An 18,116-nucleotide genomic window follows, 5' to 3' on the forward strand; every position below is an offset into this window, starting at 1 on the left:
CGAAAACAGATTGAGTTTATCCGTTGTTGATTAGCTTCTTAGAAGCCTGAAATTCTGTAACTTTCTTGAGCAGTACTCGTCTTGCCGCTTAATTGCTTGTTTAGAGCATCTAGAATTTCAATCCACTGAAAAACAAGCTAAATGTTATTTCTATCTAACCAGTTATTACCAATATGTCACTCATTACCCAAAGTGTTGAGTTTTCAATCTTCCCAGATTTTATGGAATTTAAAATTAGATTGTGGGTAAATTCCTTTTAGAAATTCTGTGTTCGTCACCGAGAAACATATGGAAAAGGGGAGAAGACTTTAAAGAAAGCACTTCTGCGGCTCAATGCTTGCTTCTCATAGCATTCTGATTAAAAATTCGACATACCCACTTATTCTTCTCATTTTTCTGTCGTCACGTCACCTGCTTCCGTAACAGAACTTTTTTCGAAAAAAAAAACGAAGAGACAAAAAGTCGGGTTAGGCTGTCAAGAAGAAAGTCTGTTTTATTCATCAAATCGGCGATACTCTCCATACTCTACTTGAGACAATTTTTTCTTCTTCATCTGATGTTGTCCGAGCCGCTCCTGCTTTTTCCGGCATGATAGCGTGATGACTGAACAATTTTTGGAGACAAGAGAGGTCCTTTATGCGCATCAAGGAAATCTCTGCCGGGGGTTGACTTTGAGGGAAAACGAGGAGGCGAAGAAGCGAATGAGTTAATGAGGCTAAGGAAGGACTGAGAGCATAAACCTCTTCTCAAGAGGGAAAAGTGTACTTTCTGTAGAAAAGTGTAGTGAGAACTCGGGAATAGTTTATTGAGAACATTTATCTCTGCAAAACATTCAAATCATCATCATCATCATTTCTGCAAACATAGTATTTTTGAAATTCAACGAATGTTTCCAATATCTCCGGAGCCCCCGCAAGGTTGATTCAATTGGTTTACATCCTTTTTCCATAACGTACAACATATACATACATGAAATACATCCTTCACACGTTATGTGTTTTTGCAGTCCCCCTCTCCACTTCTCTTTTTTCCATTTATAGCCGGAATGACACGTTTCCGCACTCTCAGGTAGCAACAACAAATGTTGAGAACTTGTATACCAGCAGTTCAAAACAGAAAAGGGAAAACCGAGAGGTATTAACAGAAAATGAGTTCAGAAGGATTTGTATGGAAACCATGAAACACTCGACTTGATTTTTGAAAATAAGGGGAGAGTCGTCTCAGGTTTCTTCAAATCCTACTCTGTGTCTTTTTCGAAAGTTATTCTTGACAGATACGTGGGAAACACATAAACAATACGACGAAAAGAGAAGTGATGAGGAAGGAAAGAATAAAAGAGCAATTGATGAAAAGTCAATGAATCGGAAGGAATTAGATGTTTCGAAAAACAAGTGTCTATCTGAGGTATTCTTATGAATAACGGAAAAAATATTTTTTTTAAAGAAAAAAAGGAAGTGACTAACAAGTTAGACTTCTTAAATGACAATGAAAAAGTGTTATCTAAAATGATAAACAATAAAACATGGGCATTGTAGAAAGATAAAAATTTATCTTGAACAATTTGATTCTTCAAATCATTTTATCCTGTGCCGGTTCCTGTTCCTTCAAAACTGCCAAAAGTCTCTCATATGATCCCTATCACATTTCCCATCCTTCAAAAGTATCGTTGACCTTTTTTCCAAGAAACTACTACTCCAAAGACCGTCGTAATATATGCATGTAAGTCCTACTATCTAAGTTTCTTTGTCTTCAAAAAAGAAAATTCTCCCAAAACTCTTGCATTCCGATAGACACCATTGAGTCACGCCAGTCAACATGCTCTGCAGTCTGCACTGTTATATCTGAACCGTTTTCGATGCATTTGTGATCAGAGACGTCATATAACGGTCGGAGAAAAGAGAGCGTCTTCATGGTCTCTCCAACCCATGAGTCTGCTCATGGAAATCCATACATTCGAGAGTACATCCCACTATTCCAAGTGTTTATGTGTCATTCGTGAATCCTAGTCCTGTATTCTGTAGTTGAATGTCCACACATTCAATCTATGAGCACCGCAATGTCATCGGCTCGCAATTCGGTTGTTTCACTTTCTTCCAACGGTTCTGTCAAAGTTGAAACCCGATTGGTTAGCAACGAACGGAACTCTAGTATTCAACAAGAAGGCGCCATGCTTCCATCGTCAAGTTCCAAAGACGATGATCTACTATCAACATCATCTGATGAAGTGGAGAATATGGCCACAAGGACGTTACAACAACTAGAAGAGGTGTGTGTCTATTAGATTTTTTGGTTTCCGGATTATCTTTGTTTCCGCTCTAGAGTACATCAATCATCTCTGCCAATAGCGACGATGACTCAGTTAGGAAGGAAAAACAGGACAAGAAGAATCATGTGGAGATGGCCAGAGACACCGACAGGGATGAAAAAGGTTTATACTTTGACACTTGACTTTTATTAATTCAAGATTTATCTAACGTTTGGATTATTCACTCTGTCTATGAGGAAGTATCAGTCCATATATGTAAATGTTTAGTTGGAACGGTGGTATCAATTTTTTTTAATTTGAGTAGTTAAGTATAAACTACTGGGAAAGATGCATGTCGAAAGTATATAAGAGCTTTATATTTTAGTTTTAAAAACAAAATCATTATCGCTGAACTTTGAAAATTCCCGCTTCATCGAATCTGCTGACGAGAACGAATTTTTAGTTAAAAAAGAACTTCTGATTACATGTTGGTCGTCACGCTGTTATTTTTTCATTTTTCCTTTCTCAGCATTGTTACCGCTAAAAATGTTCCATATATTCTTCTATCAAACACTTTCATTCTTAAAAATTTATAATATTGTAAACACTTCTGAAACCCCTAAAGAAATCTAAAAACGGAACACCGGAAAACAAGGCAAGAGTATTACTGAATTGGTGGTCCAAGTGAATTCCCATTTTGTTCTTCTTTCACTTAGTTGCGGAAGGAAATCATTTTATTTCTTCAGAACGAAATACTAGTCGTTCTCTATGAAACGTCCGCAAAGCATCTAATCAGTGGCTTAGCGTTAGGTGAATTAACTAGACTGATCGACTTCAATCCGAGAGCATAAAAAAGTGGCAAGGCGTGAAGGAACTCATGAATAGTAATTGAATATTAGTACGATTGTTTACCACTTATCGTGGAACCACAACGATTAAGCGTTCCTTTTTTAATGTCACGCTTTGAAATTACTGTGAAATTATTTTTTTTTCTTTTCATTCTTTTTTGTCATGCTAGCCATTGTCAGTGCTCAGAGATTCTCGAGTAACGAGAAATATAATAGACTCATTTAACGGATAAGCAGTAGCCAAGTAAATGAGAATTTTACTTGTTTGTTTCGTTTTCCTTTTTCTTTTTCAGAACCCCTTTAGTGTCTGAAAAATAGTTTACTCACCTCGTTCTTCTTTTTTTCATAAGCCTTATGTATTGCCTCTGGAAAAGAAGCTTCTCTTTTCTTGCCCGGTTATTTGTATGTTTTTTTCAACTTAGTCGGTTTTTTTCCGGGACCCCCGATCTTCCTCCCTTGCCTATCGCCTTTTTTGTGTATGCGAGTGAGTTTGTCGTTCTAAGAAGATAAAAATTGAAAACAGGCTGTGTTTTAGACGTATCATTCTGAATATCCAGACTGAAAATATTTTTGTTATTATTTCAAGACTGAAGTGTCAAATCTTCAATTTCAGAATGCTGAAATAGATGGCTGATCAATTTTTTGGCCCTCCAATTAAGGAAATTTTGACAATTTTTGTGAATTCTGGGGACTGGCTTTCGATCAAGGAGAAAAAACGGGTTTTCATTTTTTTTAAATGCTTCAAGCATACTGTAGTTTTATGTTATTTAAACCTGAATTCTGCTAAAAATAGATTTTAACTGAACTTTTTCCGTTCCGAAATACGATTAGAATTTTCGACATTTTTCTTGGAACAGTTTTTTGTTATGTTCTCTACTTCTGTTTTTCTCACAAATTGCAACTTTAACTGATCTTCTGTCTGAAAATGCGAAATTACATTTTGGAAACGATGTTTTCGTGTTTCTTTCTAGAAAAGTAATTTTCCAGAGTGAAAAAAGTTTATCACTGTGGAAGCCTGCAACAAAAACATAGTTGGAAGAAGTTAGTCACACTCGGAACTTTTTTATGCGAAAAACAAGATTTAGGAAGAAAAGTATCCTCATTTTTCTTCTTTTTCCAGTTGTTCTGTGTTTACTTTTAATGCAGACATCAAACAAACCCAGTTTTTTCCTTTTTCTTCTCTCCTCTGGATATCTTTAATTAAGCTTAAAAGTGCTGACGTCCTCCTTTTTTCTGCATTTCAGATTCTTTTAGATAAAGTAGCACGCATCAACAAAAAGGTGTAAGAGCACGAGTCTTGACACCCCATTGTTGCTATCTATCCAAATCTAACATATTTGCAACATTGATGGCGTCCAAGAAGACGTTGCGGTGTAGTTTTAATAGACGTCACGCAACGATGGCAAATTTTGAACCGAAATGAAATTTGAAGTGAAAAAAGGATGAAACCGAGAAAAGAAAATGAGATGAATTCGTCTTTTTCTTATATGTCTCATTTACCAAAACATAATAGTTTTGTCTTTTTGTCACTATTTTCTCGCTTTTTTCAAATTTCGAAAACCTTTTCTGGAAGAAAATCTACTCATTGCTCATGCGAACGGCTTAACTGTTAACCCCACAAGTTCCGAGTTTCTCCCATTTATTTTCGAAACCTCAATCCTTCCGTTTTTGTTCAGTTTTCTTGTCAAGAGACAACAAACAAGTGATAAATCAGTTCATTTTATTCGTTTCAATCCAGCCTAGCCTAGTGTACATTTGTTTATAAAAGTCAGATCTCATCTTAGTCTCGATTGAAAATTTGTTTTGTTTTCTTCTCCATTCTTGCTTGTGATTTAGATTGCGAGACCCACTCAATTCGAGTTTTCATTCAAAATCTTGGAAATCGAATTCAAATTTCGACTATAAATCCAAACTAAACCTCAAATGCTGACACTTACATTTCATGCAGCGTTTTTTATGGTTGTTATTAGGTTTTTGAATGAGAATGCATCATTTTTCTTGTCTCATTTTGTGTCACATCCTCAATTTTGTTCTTCGTTTATTTCTGCTCCTTCTATTTATGCAGCGATCTTTACAAACCGCTCGAACCTTCATACGACTTAATATAGCTCATTTCTTTCCATGTTCATGGATTCCCAAACGACAACACTACGACATACCTAAAAAGTTATGTATGACGATCCGGTTGAACGCAAGTTTTCCGTTCCGCCACCACGAGAATTCAAGTTTTCACCTTATATTCCACGTATCACTACCGATGTGAAAAAACCACCGCTTGAGCCGCTTGGAGGTAAGAATTCTATCTGGACACCCGGCACTTGAGGCTCAGGAAAAATAATGTCCTATTGTTTCAAGTTGCCCTTTTTGTCCAATTTGTAAGAATGTGGACCAACTCCCAGAGGTCCCTTAAAATGACTTCCCACCCACTGTGTTATTTTCTTTTGTCTTTGACTGACAGCTAACATGTTTTCATAACTATATTCTGTTTTCTATTCAATTTGGACTAACTTTCCTACATATGATTGTGCATTGGGGCATCGTTAGTAGCCTCGTATTCTCAAAATGTTATACCAAGAGATATTCTTCACACCTATCATTCACATGCGACGCAGAGACGATCAGAAGTCCGACAAGAAATCTGGTACTGGTTAAACTTTGCAAAAACTTCTCTCAGATTTCAAAAAAAAGAGAAGAAGCGAAAGTGAGAAAAAAGCAAAACTAAATTCAAACAAGACGTAAAATCAAAACATGTGTGGATTTCTACTCTATGAGCAGGCAATGGCTGCTATTATATGCTAAGTGTGTTTCTTCATTATATGCTTCCGAATAAGTCTTCTCAGTACACCTAGTTATGCAAAAAAGTAAGTTTGTTCAAAAATCAGATTTTGAAAAATGAAAATGGATTTTTGAAAAATGAAAAATTCTCCGAATAAGAACGCTCACTTTTTAAGTGTCAACTTACGTTACTCATCTGGATTATCCCCTTCCCTCGGATGTTTTTGTTTTTCATCTTTCTCCGTTTTCTTGAATGAAATAGAATCTACTAATCTTCAATATCACCATGGCACGAACAAGACACTTCGCCTTTTTGAATTCATACGTTTTGTTCATCCTGCGGACGGATACTAACGTATTTATGGCGAATGTCTCTTGATCTCATGCCAACACTTTTATATCAAAACTAAATTTTAAGCATCATGTACTGTTTGGCTCCTTTTCAATTTTAAACGCGAATTTTGGGTTCGTCTGCTCCCTCACCCACTTTCCAAATATGAAAAGTGTCTGCCAAAACTCAAAAGCTTAAAACTCAAAACAAAAAAAAAACCAAACCTTTTTGCCGCCTACTAATAATCCATTCTTTTTCTCATAAGTACCCAAACAACGGCAACCGACGAACCCATAAAAAAGTCAGGAAACTCAGCCAAAAAGCCATCGCCAACATTACTCACTTTTTCAATTTTTTCTTCCCGTCGTCTGTCACCCGTTGCACTTTTTCAATTCTTCAATCCGCCTTTTGTACGGAAAGAGTGCAATGTGGAGATTGGCGAGGTTGCATTAAATCATACCACAATTCTTCATTTTCATTTCACTCGGACCTTCACATAAAATCCTAAGTACCCTCTCAGTTTTTTTTTTCGTATACCGGGATCTCCGTTGAAAAAAAGATAGAAGAGATATACTTCATCCTCATAACTTTCCGTTCCGATTCCTCAATTTTATTTCATTTTTTGAAGAGCACACTTTCTCTATTTCCTTTTGATACAAACTTGGAATACACATTTTTTTTTAACATGACCAGTAGGACCCCATTCAATATGTCATTCATTGTATAACTACACTCATAAAAACCCAAAAATTCTCATTTCTGAATTAATTCATTGAAGCGAAGAGAAAGTATGAGATGCTAGGCCGAAGGTCCCTTCCAAAATTTAGTTTTGATGATATAATTACTTTTCTCCAAGTGCCAGACACAATTTGTATTTTTTGTTTGTTTTTGTTTTCAATAAAACAAGATTCAAATCGGTTTGAAATATTGAAAAATATATATTCATACCGGATATTTTCCTATTTTCACTTCTTTTTCACAGAAACGGAAAGGAACATACATCTTTTTTCTTCCTGCAATGATCCACTAATCAGAACTGATCACTTATAGAACGTCAGCTGTTTTCTACGTTATGAAAACTAATAATGGATCTTTTGTTGAGTTAGAACAAGTTATTTCAACTTTAAAACTAGGATTCAAACTTTTTTAAAACATTATATTAGTCCGGACGATGATGTGATATTATATTTGTTGACACTAACCATAGGAACCCTGATAAGATCGGATGCAATTTTCTGTTTCCTGGTACAAATTTTCAATGCTATTCTGATTTCTTATTTTTAAGGAGTGTCTTCGTCACTGATCCTTAGTACTTTTTAAGACCTAATCTGTCTGCTCATGGTCACAATGTTATTTGATAACAATGATCATTTGCTTCTTTGGATTTCCATAGTTATTCTTTGTCATCCTTTGTTATTTCTTGCTTTTGAAGAAGCACGTTCTTCAAAAAACAAGGCCTGTAATTTCTCGACAAAAAAAAAAAAACAGAATTAAAGGGACAAAATATAGGTACAACGAAACCTAGGTGCTGTCATTTGATATCAACGTCGCTTTATGCCCGCTGGCAGCCAAAGCTAAGAAAAACGAGAAAAGAAGAAGCTGTGTTGCCTTCTTCTTTTACAATTCCATTCGTCCACTCTTCCTCGCATCCCGAGTTCATATTTCGAACTGAATGAAAACACGCGAAACGGTCGCCACGACAAGTGGTACCGATTCGTCACCGAAGACAACGATATTGCCAGCAAAAAAGGACTATTTTCATGTTGAAGGTTTGATGTTAGCGACTGAACAAAAATGTAGAAAATGTGTTTTTTGTTTTATTTTTCAAATAAACAAATTATTATGAAGATTGAATATAACAGGGATCATTTAAACAAAACTGGGACTGGGGTGGTTTTGGGGGCATTTTGAATTTCTGACAAAGAAAAATGTATTTATATTTCAGCCAACATTCAAAATGAGTTTGGAGTCTGTGGATGGATTCTCACTATCCTCTCTTATCTTCTCATTTTCTTCACTCTCCCAATTTCGGCATGCATGTGTATAAAGGTAATTGAAAAGAAACTGAAAGTGGATAATTGAATGGTTCATATTGTATAATTGCAGGTAGTTCAAGAATATGAGAGAGCTGTTATCTTCCGTCTTGGTCGTCTCATGCCAGGTGGTGCAAAAGGACCAGGTTGGTTTATAGCTTTAGGGCTAATGGATTTCCTGCAAGAAATTTGAGCGGATTTCATTTGTCTGGGGGACCGATGTGAAAGGTTTTCGACAAACAAGCCTAAAATTTAAAATTTAAATCGGTATAAGACTTTTGCTTTCAATTTTGAATCTGACTATGGTTGACAGCTGGTCATTTTAATTTTGCGTCCTTTTTTGAAGACTAAAAGCAAAAGTTTTATGTACATAGTTGAACACTCTTTCAAAACTCACTCTTTCAAAATTTAGGTATATTCTTCATTGTTCCATGCATTGACACCTACCGGAAAGTTGATCTCCGCGTCCTTTCATTCGAAGTCCCTCCACAAGAAATTCTGTCAAAAGATTCTGTAACTGTTGCTGTCGATGCTGTCGTTTACTTCCGTATTTCTAATGCAACTATCTCGGTGAGTACTAAAACTATGTTTTAGTTGCTCTGTTTTCACTTAAAAAACAACAAATGCTAGTTTTTCTTTTCAGGTCACCAATGTTGAAGACGCTGCTAGATCCACAAAACTTCTTGCTCAGACAACTCTTCGTAACATTCTCGGAACTAAAACTCTCGCTGAAATGCTCTCAGACAGAGAAGCCATTTCTCATCAAATGCAGGTATGTTCATTGCACTACCAGAAATCTGTAGTCATCATATTGTAGTATTTGTATGTTATTCAATAATTATCCTAATTCTTTGCAGACAACTCTGGATGAAGCTACTGAGCCATGGGGTGTAAAAGTCGAGAGAGTCGAAGTTAAGGATGTCCGTTTGCCAGTACAACTTCAACGTGCTATGGCAGCTGAAGCTGAAGCTGCTCGTGAAGCTAGAGCCAAGGTAGGAACTTTTCGGCTATTAGCAATTATTACTGAACTACAATTCTCAGGTCATTGTTGCCGAAGGAGAACAAAAAGCGTCCCGTGCACTCAAGGAAGCTGCCGAAGTCATTGCTGAAAGCCCATCTGCTCTTCAACTCCGTTACTTGCAAACATTGAACAGTATTTCGTAAGTTATAGTTATTCATCCTGTGTTTTCAAAACTCCATTTTATATTTTAGTGCCGAGAAAAACTCAACAATCATCTTCCCTTTCCCGATTGACTTGCTGAGCGCTTTCCTCCAACGACCTGCAGCAAAAGTGTAAGTTGAATGAAAAGTTTTTTTTTGCTTCAAATCACCTTGCTTTTTATTCATTCTCTTCAATTGCAGTGATAACAATTTTGCATCACAACAACAAAAAGCCGGTGGAATACCGTCTTCATCTTGAACACTTCACGCTTCACACACGTGTGATATTCCAAAGCTTTCCATCATTTCTTCTCTGAATTCATCTCATTTCTCACATCTTTTTGAGTGACCTCATCTTTCACAAACCAAAAAAAATCGAATTTTAATATTTTTTCCCCTTAAATAATTTCAACAAGGAACTTAGAGTGTTCCAAAGACACTGGTCATAACAACTTACAAATTTTCCTCTTGAAATACATAGTCATTATTTTTAACTGAGTAACCTCGGTGAACCCATTTAATCCCTTCCTGTATGTTTTCCCTGTCCTGTCCTATTATTTCTTTTCTAACAGTAACATTTCATGTTTTGAAAATGTGATATAACGTCCATCCTCCAACTTGCTTATTACAAATTTTCAATGGAATTACTTTCTATTTGCCATTCAACTTTAATAGCTGGCTTTTTCAATAGAAACTCCCGAATCTCTTTATGATTTTACATTTAATTGTACAATTTTTTTGAATGTTCAATATTCCCTCACCAGCACATACTTTTTTTCAATGAACTGTCTCATATCATTGTCACCGAATCACTGTTATGGATTGGCTTACATGAAATATGATACCTACACCGAGTATTACATGTTTCTGCAACAGAAAATAAGTCATGTGTGGCTTTGACTTACAACGGAAGAGCACCTGCAAATTCGAAAAATGAATGATACATTTTTTACAACAGGTCAACACGTGTTTTGTAACACGACGATATACATATTCAAATTAATATTTAACCTATTCCCAAAATATGAATTTCAGTGAGGAACCCCCTGCTCTTCCGAAGAAAATAAGATCGTGTTGTCTTTATAAATATCCTGATTGGGTACAAGGAATGGTTGGAGGGGAAGGCGGTGGCGGTGGTCATGGACACTCTCATGGTGGGGGAGGACTTGGATCTTCTCAGGTGAGGGCGAAAGGTACGCATATACTAATAGCTATTCATGGTTTGTTTTCTGACCACATCCGTATATTTTAAGGGAGCATACCATCCATCTCAAGCCGGTTCCGGCCCGAGCACCACAACCACCAGTGGCCGTCCGCTGCTCCGCAGGTAATAGTAACAATGAAAATCCGTTTATAATATAAAAGAGCCGGCTGATTCCACTCTATAAACACGCACCATGTGTTTTCGAACATTTCCATCATACTTTTTCGATCGTTTTATTATAAGCAAAACGATGTTACGTGTTGGAATAGCACATACAAACGAGCGGGACCGCTTAGATCTCAGAATTGAGACCCCGTTACATAATATCACTATAAAAAAGACAGAGAAGAGAGAAAAGAGAAGAAAAAGAACAAGGAGCAAAAGAAGTCTGTTTGAAATATTCACAATCACTTGCCTTTTCTCCTGTCTTCTTTTCGTTTCTTCCATTGATCAACAGCTGACACCGAAGAGAGTGCGAAAAAGAACAGCCGATTTTGTGCTATTTTTCAAATCTTTTCACACACACACATATATCCATGATATAGTGTATCTGTTGTGGTATTATCATTATCAAATCCAAACACAAACATTACAATGAATTTGTGTTGTAAGCTAGTTGCAGGGGTCTATACTCCCACTATTCGAAATATTCCTATTAGTAAAGATGAACAGTTTTGGTAAGTGCATGTCTAATTGTTTTTTAAACATTTTATAGTTAGAATAACGTAATTGAAGTGATAGCTGTAAAAGTTACAAGACCATTATTTATACTGTTAAATCGTCTTCATATAGAAGATGGGCCATATGTAATTTATAAGATTATAGATTTTATAAAACTTGTAGTGTTGTGACAAAATTCAATTTAGAAGCTTTCAATCATACATGTTTCATATTTTCCAGCATGCGAGAAGCGCAGCTTCACTCCGCAGTGCCGCCGATCTCAGCTCCAAGTCAGTCCCAAACATCAGCGAGTCAGCTGGACCCAGGTGAGAACAATTACTATTCTCCTGTCACTATTAGTATGTGGTTGCTTGGTTTTTTCGTTTCCGTAGCACTCAATTTCTGAAGCATCGCATTCCTTTCTTCTTTTTTTATACGAAGAAGACTTGTCATAAATCAAGCACTCGCACCCATCAGTTTCTTCAAAGTTGCCCGACAGAGCATGTGTTCAGGTTCGCGCTATGGTCAACAATCTCGTCGAAGCAGCAAAGCTCCAGGAACCGGAGCTAATTCATTGCTCAAACAGGCGATTGCCAACAGAATGATGCCACATGTAGCACCATTGGATGGAGGTGAAACGTCGACAAATCCAAATTTCGCCTCGTCTTCTGCAACTTCCCCTACCACAGAACCAGCTAGGATCCATAGAACTGATTCTAGTGAAATGTCAAAGAGTGTGCTTTTGAACCCCGCTTGGTATCGTGATGATCAGGGAAGAACCGGATACAAAACGTCTGACTGGGAGAAAATGTCGAATCAGCAGAAAAATGTAGTGAAAGAGAATAGGAAGAAGCGGAAAGAATCTACAAGTGAAACTGGTGTCATCAAAGAACTGGATCCAGATCTGTTGAGTCAGTCAAGCAGTGAGAAGGCTGATAGTGGAAGTGACAATAAGTCAATGAGCTCTGTTCAATCTGATCAGAAGGATCTCAAGGATGCAAAAGACTCCAAGTTGGACAAAAAGCAGGCGAAAGCTTTGGAGAAAGAAAAGAAAAAACTGGAAAAGGAACAGAAGAAGTTAGAAAAGGCCCAGAAGAAGAAAGAAGCGGAGGAAGAGAAGAAGCTGAAAAAGAAGAAGGGAAGTTCCACAAATATATCAGAAGTTGGAGAACATGAGTCAGTTGAGATGAAGACTGTGGAGAAGAAAAAGGAAAAAGCAGAGGCAACAATAACTCTCACTATGGTTTCTAAGGATAAAAAAACAAAGTCTCAGGAGAAGTCAAAACAGGAGAAACATCATGAAACTACTGAAAGTGATAGTTCCAAGGAGACAATTAGGAAAGATTCGACTGAGAAAATTTCAAAAGAGAAAGTAAAAAAGCAATCCTCAAAAGAAGACACCACTGATAAGGACTCAAGGAATGAAGGCCGTCCTCCATCAGGTACCACTCATTCCTCCGTCCGGAAACTGAAAGCAGAGTCTTTTTCCAAAAAAACAGGACATGGTGAGCCAAGGAAGAAGAATATTGGCGATCGAAGAGACTCCAGTATGTCTGAACTTTCTCGAGGATCTTTCAAATCTGTGACATTCAACGACCGAGTTCAAACTCATGAAATTGAAAGGAATAGCAGTGTTTACACTTCCAGTGAGGACGATGCTGCAATAATGAGTGATGATGAGATGTCAAAACCAAGTCAAGCAAAGATGAAGAAAAAATTGACAATGCTGCAGCAACAGGATCCACAAATGTATAATCAAATGGGTCAGAATCGTCAACAAGAAGAACACACTGACATTTATGATGATGAGGATTTGGAAGACTTTGAAGAACAGGAGCGACTTGCTCTTCTCGCTGCTCAAGGATATGATTTCAGAAGAGAAATGCAGTATGATCAAAATGAAGGTGTTCCCTATGAAGATGATGAGTCGGAAGAAGAAGAGAATGAAGAGGAAGATGCAGAAGACACACTTTCTCAGAACAGTTATTATGCAGAAGATGTGGAAGGTGCTGATATCTACTTGAGAAATGAACACAGTTTCTTGGGAACGGATGTAAACCCGAGAGTGCAGATACAGAACGTAGGTGGCTACGAAATGTTTGACAGAACTATGTTAGGTTCAATGAGTAAGCTGCATGGAGAAGATTCTGCATCTAACAGTTTGCTGTTTGGTTACAACCTTCCTCGATCTGCTAGTGGCTACTTCGAACCTCCACCGGAAGCTGGTCCAATGAACTTCTCTTATGAGGAAGCAATGCTCAATAGACAAGTTCAAGCTTTGCAGCAGCAGCAACTTCTTCAGCAACTTCAGAAGCTTCCCTTACAATCTCCTCAACTACAACGGGAACTTCAACATGAAGTTCCTGGAGTTCATAAGCTGAGCCCTTCGGGAGGCTCATTACGCCAAACAGCCACGCAGCGGAGTATATATGAGAATGTAACACCAGGAGATTTACTTTCTCAACCGCAATCATTAATCATCCCCCAATCTCCATCGCAAAGAAATCTGCAGGCACGCCACGAGTTTTTCACTCAGACTCCATCAAATGTGGTTTCCAAAACAATAATGGCTGCTTCAAGTGACGGACAAAGTGTTCAAAGTCTTGGAAGTACGGATTCAAATGCCACTGTCAGGGCGGAAGATGAAATGCGTAAAAAGTTTGTGGCGAGATTTGGCGTAAGAAAAGCTCCAATTGCCAGAGAAGAAGATCCCGCAGATCCACAACATATGAATGTAATGGGAAGCCAAGAAAGCATGAATTCAACTGATTCTCGGGAATCTGTGGTTTCTGCCGCATCTATCAAAGCGGAAGCATTGGCACGCCGCAATTTCAACTACTAGTTATTCTTGCATCTTCTTCCTCTTCTTCTCCGCTTTCTGCTTCTTTCTGCACATCACAGTGAGTTTGAGCACTTTATATCATGATTTGAAAAATGTTGAATCTGATTTCCAAACCCTAATGTTTTTCAATGCATTATAGTAGATTTAACATTTTTGAAATCTTCTCAAGCCAGCGTCGTAATTAAACAATAAAAAATGTTCTTTCAGCACTTCTGATCCGATAGGTAAGACGATCAACGAACGGTACAACTTCAACGAGATGGACCGAAATCTATCTGCACTGGTCAAACCACTTTGGGCAGGAAATGAAAAAGAGGATCGCGCTGAAAAAGATGATAGCACTTCCTCCTGATCATCTCTAGCTCCTCATGTCTGTGTGATTTATTTTTCTTTATATTCCATTATTTTCTTATCCCCCCAAACGCTAATGCATTGTTGTTGTCATACTCTACCCGTCATGTTTCCTCTTTCATCCTATCCGATTTATTGAAAAATAACTCGATCTCCAATTTTTCCAATTCCAAAATAAATAACCTGAATTCCGTTCTTTTACCATTTCAGAATGTTTTCAGAATGTATGTTCGCTGTAGGAAATCCAAAATCGGATTACTTCTCACAAAATGCCTAGCAGATGTTCATCAGTCATTATGATGTGATTTCGTTTTTATACGGTCTGAGGAATCAGTTTACGATCTTCTTGAAAGGACGGTCGAATTTCTATACAAGTACCACCAGCTGGGAGACAGGTGGCGGGACCTCGACAGTGAAATACATGTGACGAAATCCATGGTATTTCTCGAATGTCATCATTTTCACGAATTGTCATTGTTTTCCAGATGACAAATCCTGATTTTTCTGGATGCTTCCACCTGTTGATATGAGATATGATACTAGATGACTAAGATTGCCGAAGGACAGGTATAAAACCAAAGGTGAAGGACAAAGACATATATCTGCCAGCCGTCTCCCTCTACCCGATTTATTTTCGAAATTTTTTGAAAATCTTTAAAATGCATTGTTACCTCTCAACATTCGCATTTCTGATGAGTCGCTCTCACAACTGTCTATAAACATGTGTTAGAAAAAGCTTGTCCGGCCTGTTCCGAGTATCAACGAGCAGCAATACTTGGCTATTAATGTGACCCAACGCACGCAACCCATCTCTATGTCTCTCCATATCGCGGACTATTTCTATAGTTGTTACGTCTGCGGCTGTAGTCTGTGACCCCCCGCTTGGCTGTCGGCCAACCCGCCGCGCGCGTTGCCTCTCGCTTTCTTCACTCTTTTTAGTTGTACATTCTGCGCACTTTCTTTTGGCCAATAAATGCCCATATCACTATGTGGGTGTTCGTTTTTACCAACACGTTTTTTTGTTCTCACACTGTATTTCCATTGGCTCACAGTATATGAGTCATTCCTTTCAATCATTCAATAAGTCATGAGAATTTAGCTGGTGCTGTGATATACAAAAACATAAAAGTAAAGAAAACATTGTTGCATTTCAAAATATCTGACGCAATGCCCAATGTTTCACTATTTGACGGGAAAGAAATAAGCATCGCCTCGCTGACTTCGTCTGCGCGAGAAACTAGTGCAAATCTGGCAAAAATAACCAGTCGGATTTCTGCGATTTTTCCGTCCGAACACCCATTTTCTCACCCATTTCAAAAATGTTGTCAAGTGTGAAGTGTATCCCCCTTCTTCTCCGTATCTCATACAACCCTCTCATATCTTCTGCTTCTCGATCAATACTGATCATCAACACATCGGATCTCGTCTTGCTCGGAGAAGACTTTGCGAGTTAGAGTCAGGAAAGAAACGGCAGAGACTCAGCGGCATCTCGGTTGAATCTGTTGTGCTCCACACACTTTTGTTGTTCACTTATCTCTATCTCTTGGTTCGTTTTCATCCTTTACACAAAATGCAATGCCAATGCTTCCACACGCCACCGCCTCCCCCGATTTCTCTTACACATATGTCAACCCGTCTCATCCTATACCTTTGGCACATTTGCTCTTTCTCTTGAAGATCTTTTCTCTTTTCTACGACTACAAAGATTCCCCTCTCTCTTGATCTCTTCTTTTTATGTTTTCAATGGTATTTATTATTTTCGAAATTACCATATACATGTCATCGCTGCCAAAATTAGCACAACAAAGGCAAATTGTTTTTGCGTGTTCTCTCTTTCTCCTAATTCCATATTCCGACTATCGATTTTAAAATACCTTTTTTCTACGCCGAAACCATAAACCCGTACACTCTATGCTTTCTTCGGCTTTCCCTTGTTTGTACATATTTGTCTTCATATTACTCGCCCTCTTTTTCTTTTCTTAGCTTTCCTTTCTTACCTTTAGTCGTTTACCATCTGTATGCATAGTCGATCGTTTCTGCTTTCAGGGCTTCACCATTAGATGGTGTGTCTCGGAATGGAGCCCGACCACAACCATATCAACGGCGACCTCGCCCATGGCTTTGAGAACATGGTGTGTGTGCGTTGTCGAGATGGGTTCTCGATGCAAGATCAAATGGTCAACTCTTCCGGAGAAGTTTGGCATTCGGAGTGTTTTGTGTAAGTTGTTTTGTGGTAATTCAAATTAAGTTTTTGATATTTCAGATGTGCTCAATGCTTCGAACCATTCCCAGACGGAATTTATTTTGAGTACGAAGGAAGGAAGTATTGCGAGCATGACTTTCATGTCCTTTTTTCTCCGTGCTGCGGAAAATGCAGTGAGTATCGCGTTGAGATGACACGCAAAGCCATAAATGTTTTATTTTCTAGATGAGTTCATTGTTGGGAGAGTGATCAAGGCAATGAATGCCAGCTGGCATCCGGCTTGTTTCTGCTGTGAGATTTGCAATAAACAGTTGGCCGACGTTGGATTTTTAAGAAATGCTGGGAGGTAAGGGGATTAAGAGATTCGAAAAAAAAATGAAACAGGAAGAAAATTATTTCAGAGCGCTTTGCCGTGAGTGTAACGAACGAGAAAAAGCAGCAGGTCATGGACGATATGTGTGCCACAAATGCCATGCTATGATCGATGATGGACAGCACATCAAGTTCCGTGGAGATTCCTTCCATCCATATCATTTCAAGTGCAAACGATGCAGGTAAGATCACATATTATAATTGTAAACATATAAATTATTTAATTGTAGCGTGGAACTCACAACAGCATCTCGTGAAGTGAACGGCGAGTTGTACTGTCTGAGATGTCACGACACAATGGGAATCCCAATTTGCGGAGCTTGTCACAGACCAATCGAGGAGCGTGTCATTGCTGCTTTGGGTAAGCACTGGCACGTCGAGCACTTTGTCTGCTCGGTGTGTGAGAAGCCGTTCCTGGGACATCGTCACTACGAGAGAAAGGGACTTCCATACTGCGAACAGCACTTCCACAAGGTACTTGAAAAGTGAAAAGAGTGAAAAACTAAAGTACATTTGTTGTAGCTCTTCGGAAACCTCTGCTTCAGATGTGGAGATCCATGTTGTGGAGAAGTGTTCCAAGCTCTTCAGAAGACGTGGTGTGTCAAATGCTTTGCCTGCAGTTTCTGTGATAAGAAGTTGGACCAGAAGTAAGTTTAACCATTTCTCTATTCATTTATAATATTCTAAACGGTATGCATTACAGAACGAAATTCTATGAATTCGATATGAAGCCAACATGCAAACGATGCTATGACAGATTCCCAACCGAGCTCAAAAAACGTATCTCAGAAAGTTTGAAGGACCGTGATGTCGAGAATCAGAGAAGATCGATGAGTCCAGGTCCGAAATAAGGATTCAATCAAACTGATATCATCTATACTGCCCCATGCCATTGCTCATTTCTATCCCTTTGTTTTTTTCTTCGTCTTGGTGCTTAATTTTCTAAAACACAAGTAATCAACATAATGTAACCACCCAATTAAAACCGTTTTGTATACCAGCTGCCTTATGTTTCCACAGTTTTCGGTCCAACATTGTCATTTTTTGTTATTTTTTTCAAAAATCGTACCCATTTCTAGCTCTACGTCCCT

General features: G+C 38.1%; 4 protein-coding genes across 4 annotated transcripts; all 4 read left to right on the plus strand.

The window, feature by feature from the left end:
- Positions 1-2,056: 2,056 nt before the first annotated feature.
- GCK72_024442 (uncharacterized protein) lies at positions 2,057-2,448 on the plus strand (the record flags this gene model as incomplete). Its single annotated transcript, XM_003118243.2, has 2 exons — positions 2,057-2,266; positions 2,320-2,448. The coding sequence occupies 2 exons, from the start codon at positions 2,057-2,059 to the stop codon at positions 2,446-2,448; spliced, it is 339 nt and encodes a 112-aa protein (XP_003118291.2).
- A 5,423-nt stretch (positions 2,449-7,871) lies between these two features.
- On the plus strand, positions 7,872-9,652 carry GCK72_024443 (uncharacterized protein; the record flags this gene model as incomplete). The annotated part of the gene is made up of 9 exons (XM_053735890.1): positions 7,872-7,968; positions 8,145-8,248; positions 8,306-8,378; positions 8,645-8,802; positions 8,876-9,004; positions 9,090-9,224; positions 9,274-9,392; positions 9,445-9,525; positions 9,595-9,652. The coding sequence occupies 9 exons, from the start codon at positions 7,872-7,874 to the stop codon at positions 9,650-9,652; spliced, it is 954 nt and encodes a 317-aa protein (XP_053579456.1).
- A 765-nt stretch (positions 9,653-10,417) lies between these two features.
- Positions 10,418-14,099, plus strand: GCK72_024444 (uncharacterized protein; the record flags this gene model as incomplete). Its single annotated transcript, XM_053735891.1, has 4 exons — positions 10,418-10,573; positions 10,647-10,720; positions 11,498-11,583; positions 11,770-14,099. 4 exons carry the CDS (start codon positions 10,418-10,420, stop codon positions 14,097-14,099), a joined length of 2,646 nt encoding a protein of 881 aa, XP_053579457.1.
- Positions 14,100-16,510: 2,411 nt separating this feature from the next.
- GCK72_024445 (uncharacterized protein) lies at positions 16,511-17,876 on the plus strand (the record flags this gene model as incomplete). The annotated part of the gene is made up of 7 exons (XM_003117706.1): positions 16,511-16,668; positions 16,714-16,826; positions 16,879-16,999; positions 17,055-17,207; positions 17,256-17,499; positions 17,548-17,672; positions 17,729-17,876. The coding sequence occupies 7 exons, from the start codon at positions 16,511-16,513 to the stop codon at positions 17,874-17,876; spliced, it is 1,062 nt and encodes a 353-aa protein (XP_003117754.1).
- Between the last annotated feature and the right edge of the window lie 240 nt (positions 17,877-18,116).

This window comes from Caenorhabditis remanei, chromosome X (assembly GCF_010183535.1).
Source record: "Caenorhabditis remanei strain PX506 chromosome X, whole genome shotgun sequence".
Lineage (NCBI taxonomy): Eukaryota > Metazoa > Nematoda > Chromadorea > Rhabditida > Rhabditidae > Caenorhabditis > Caenorhabditis remanei.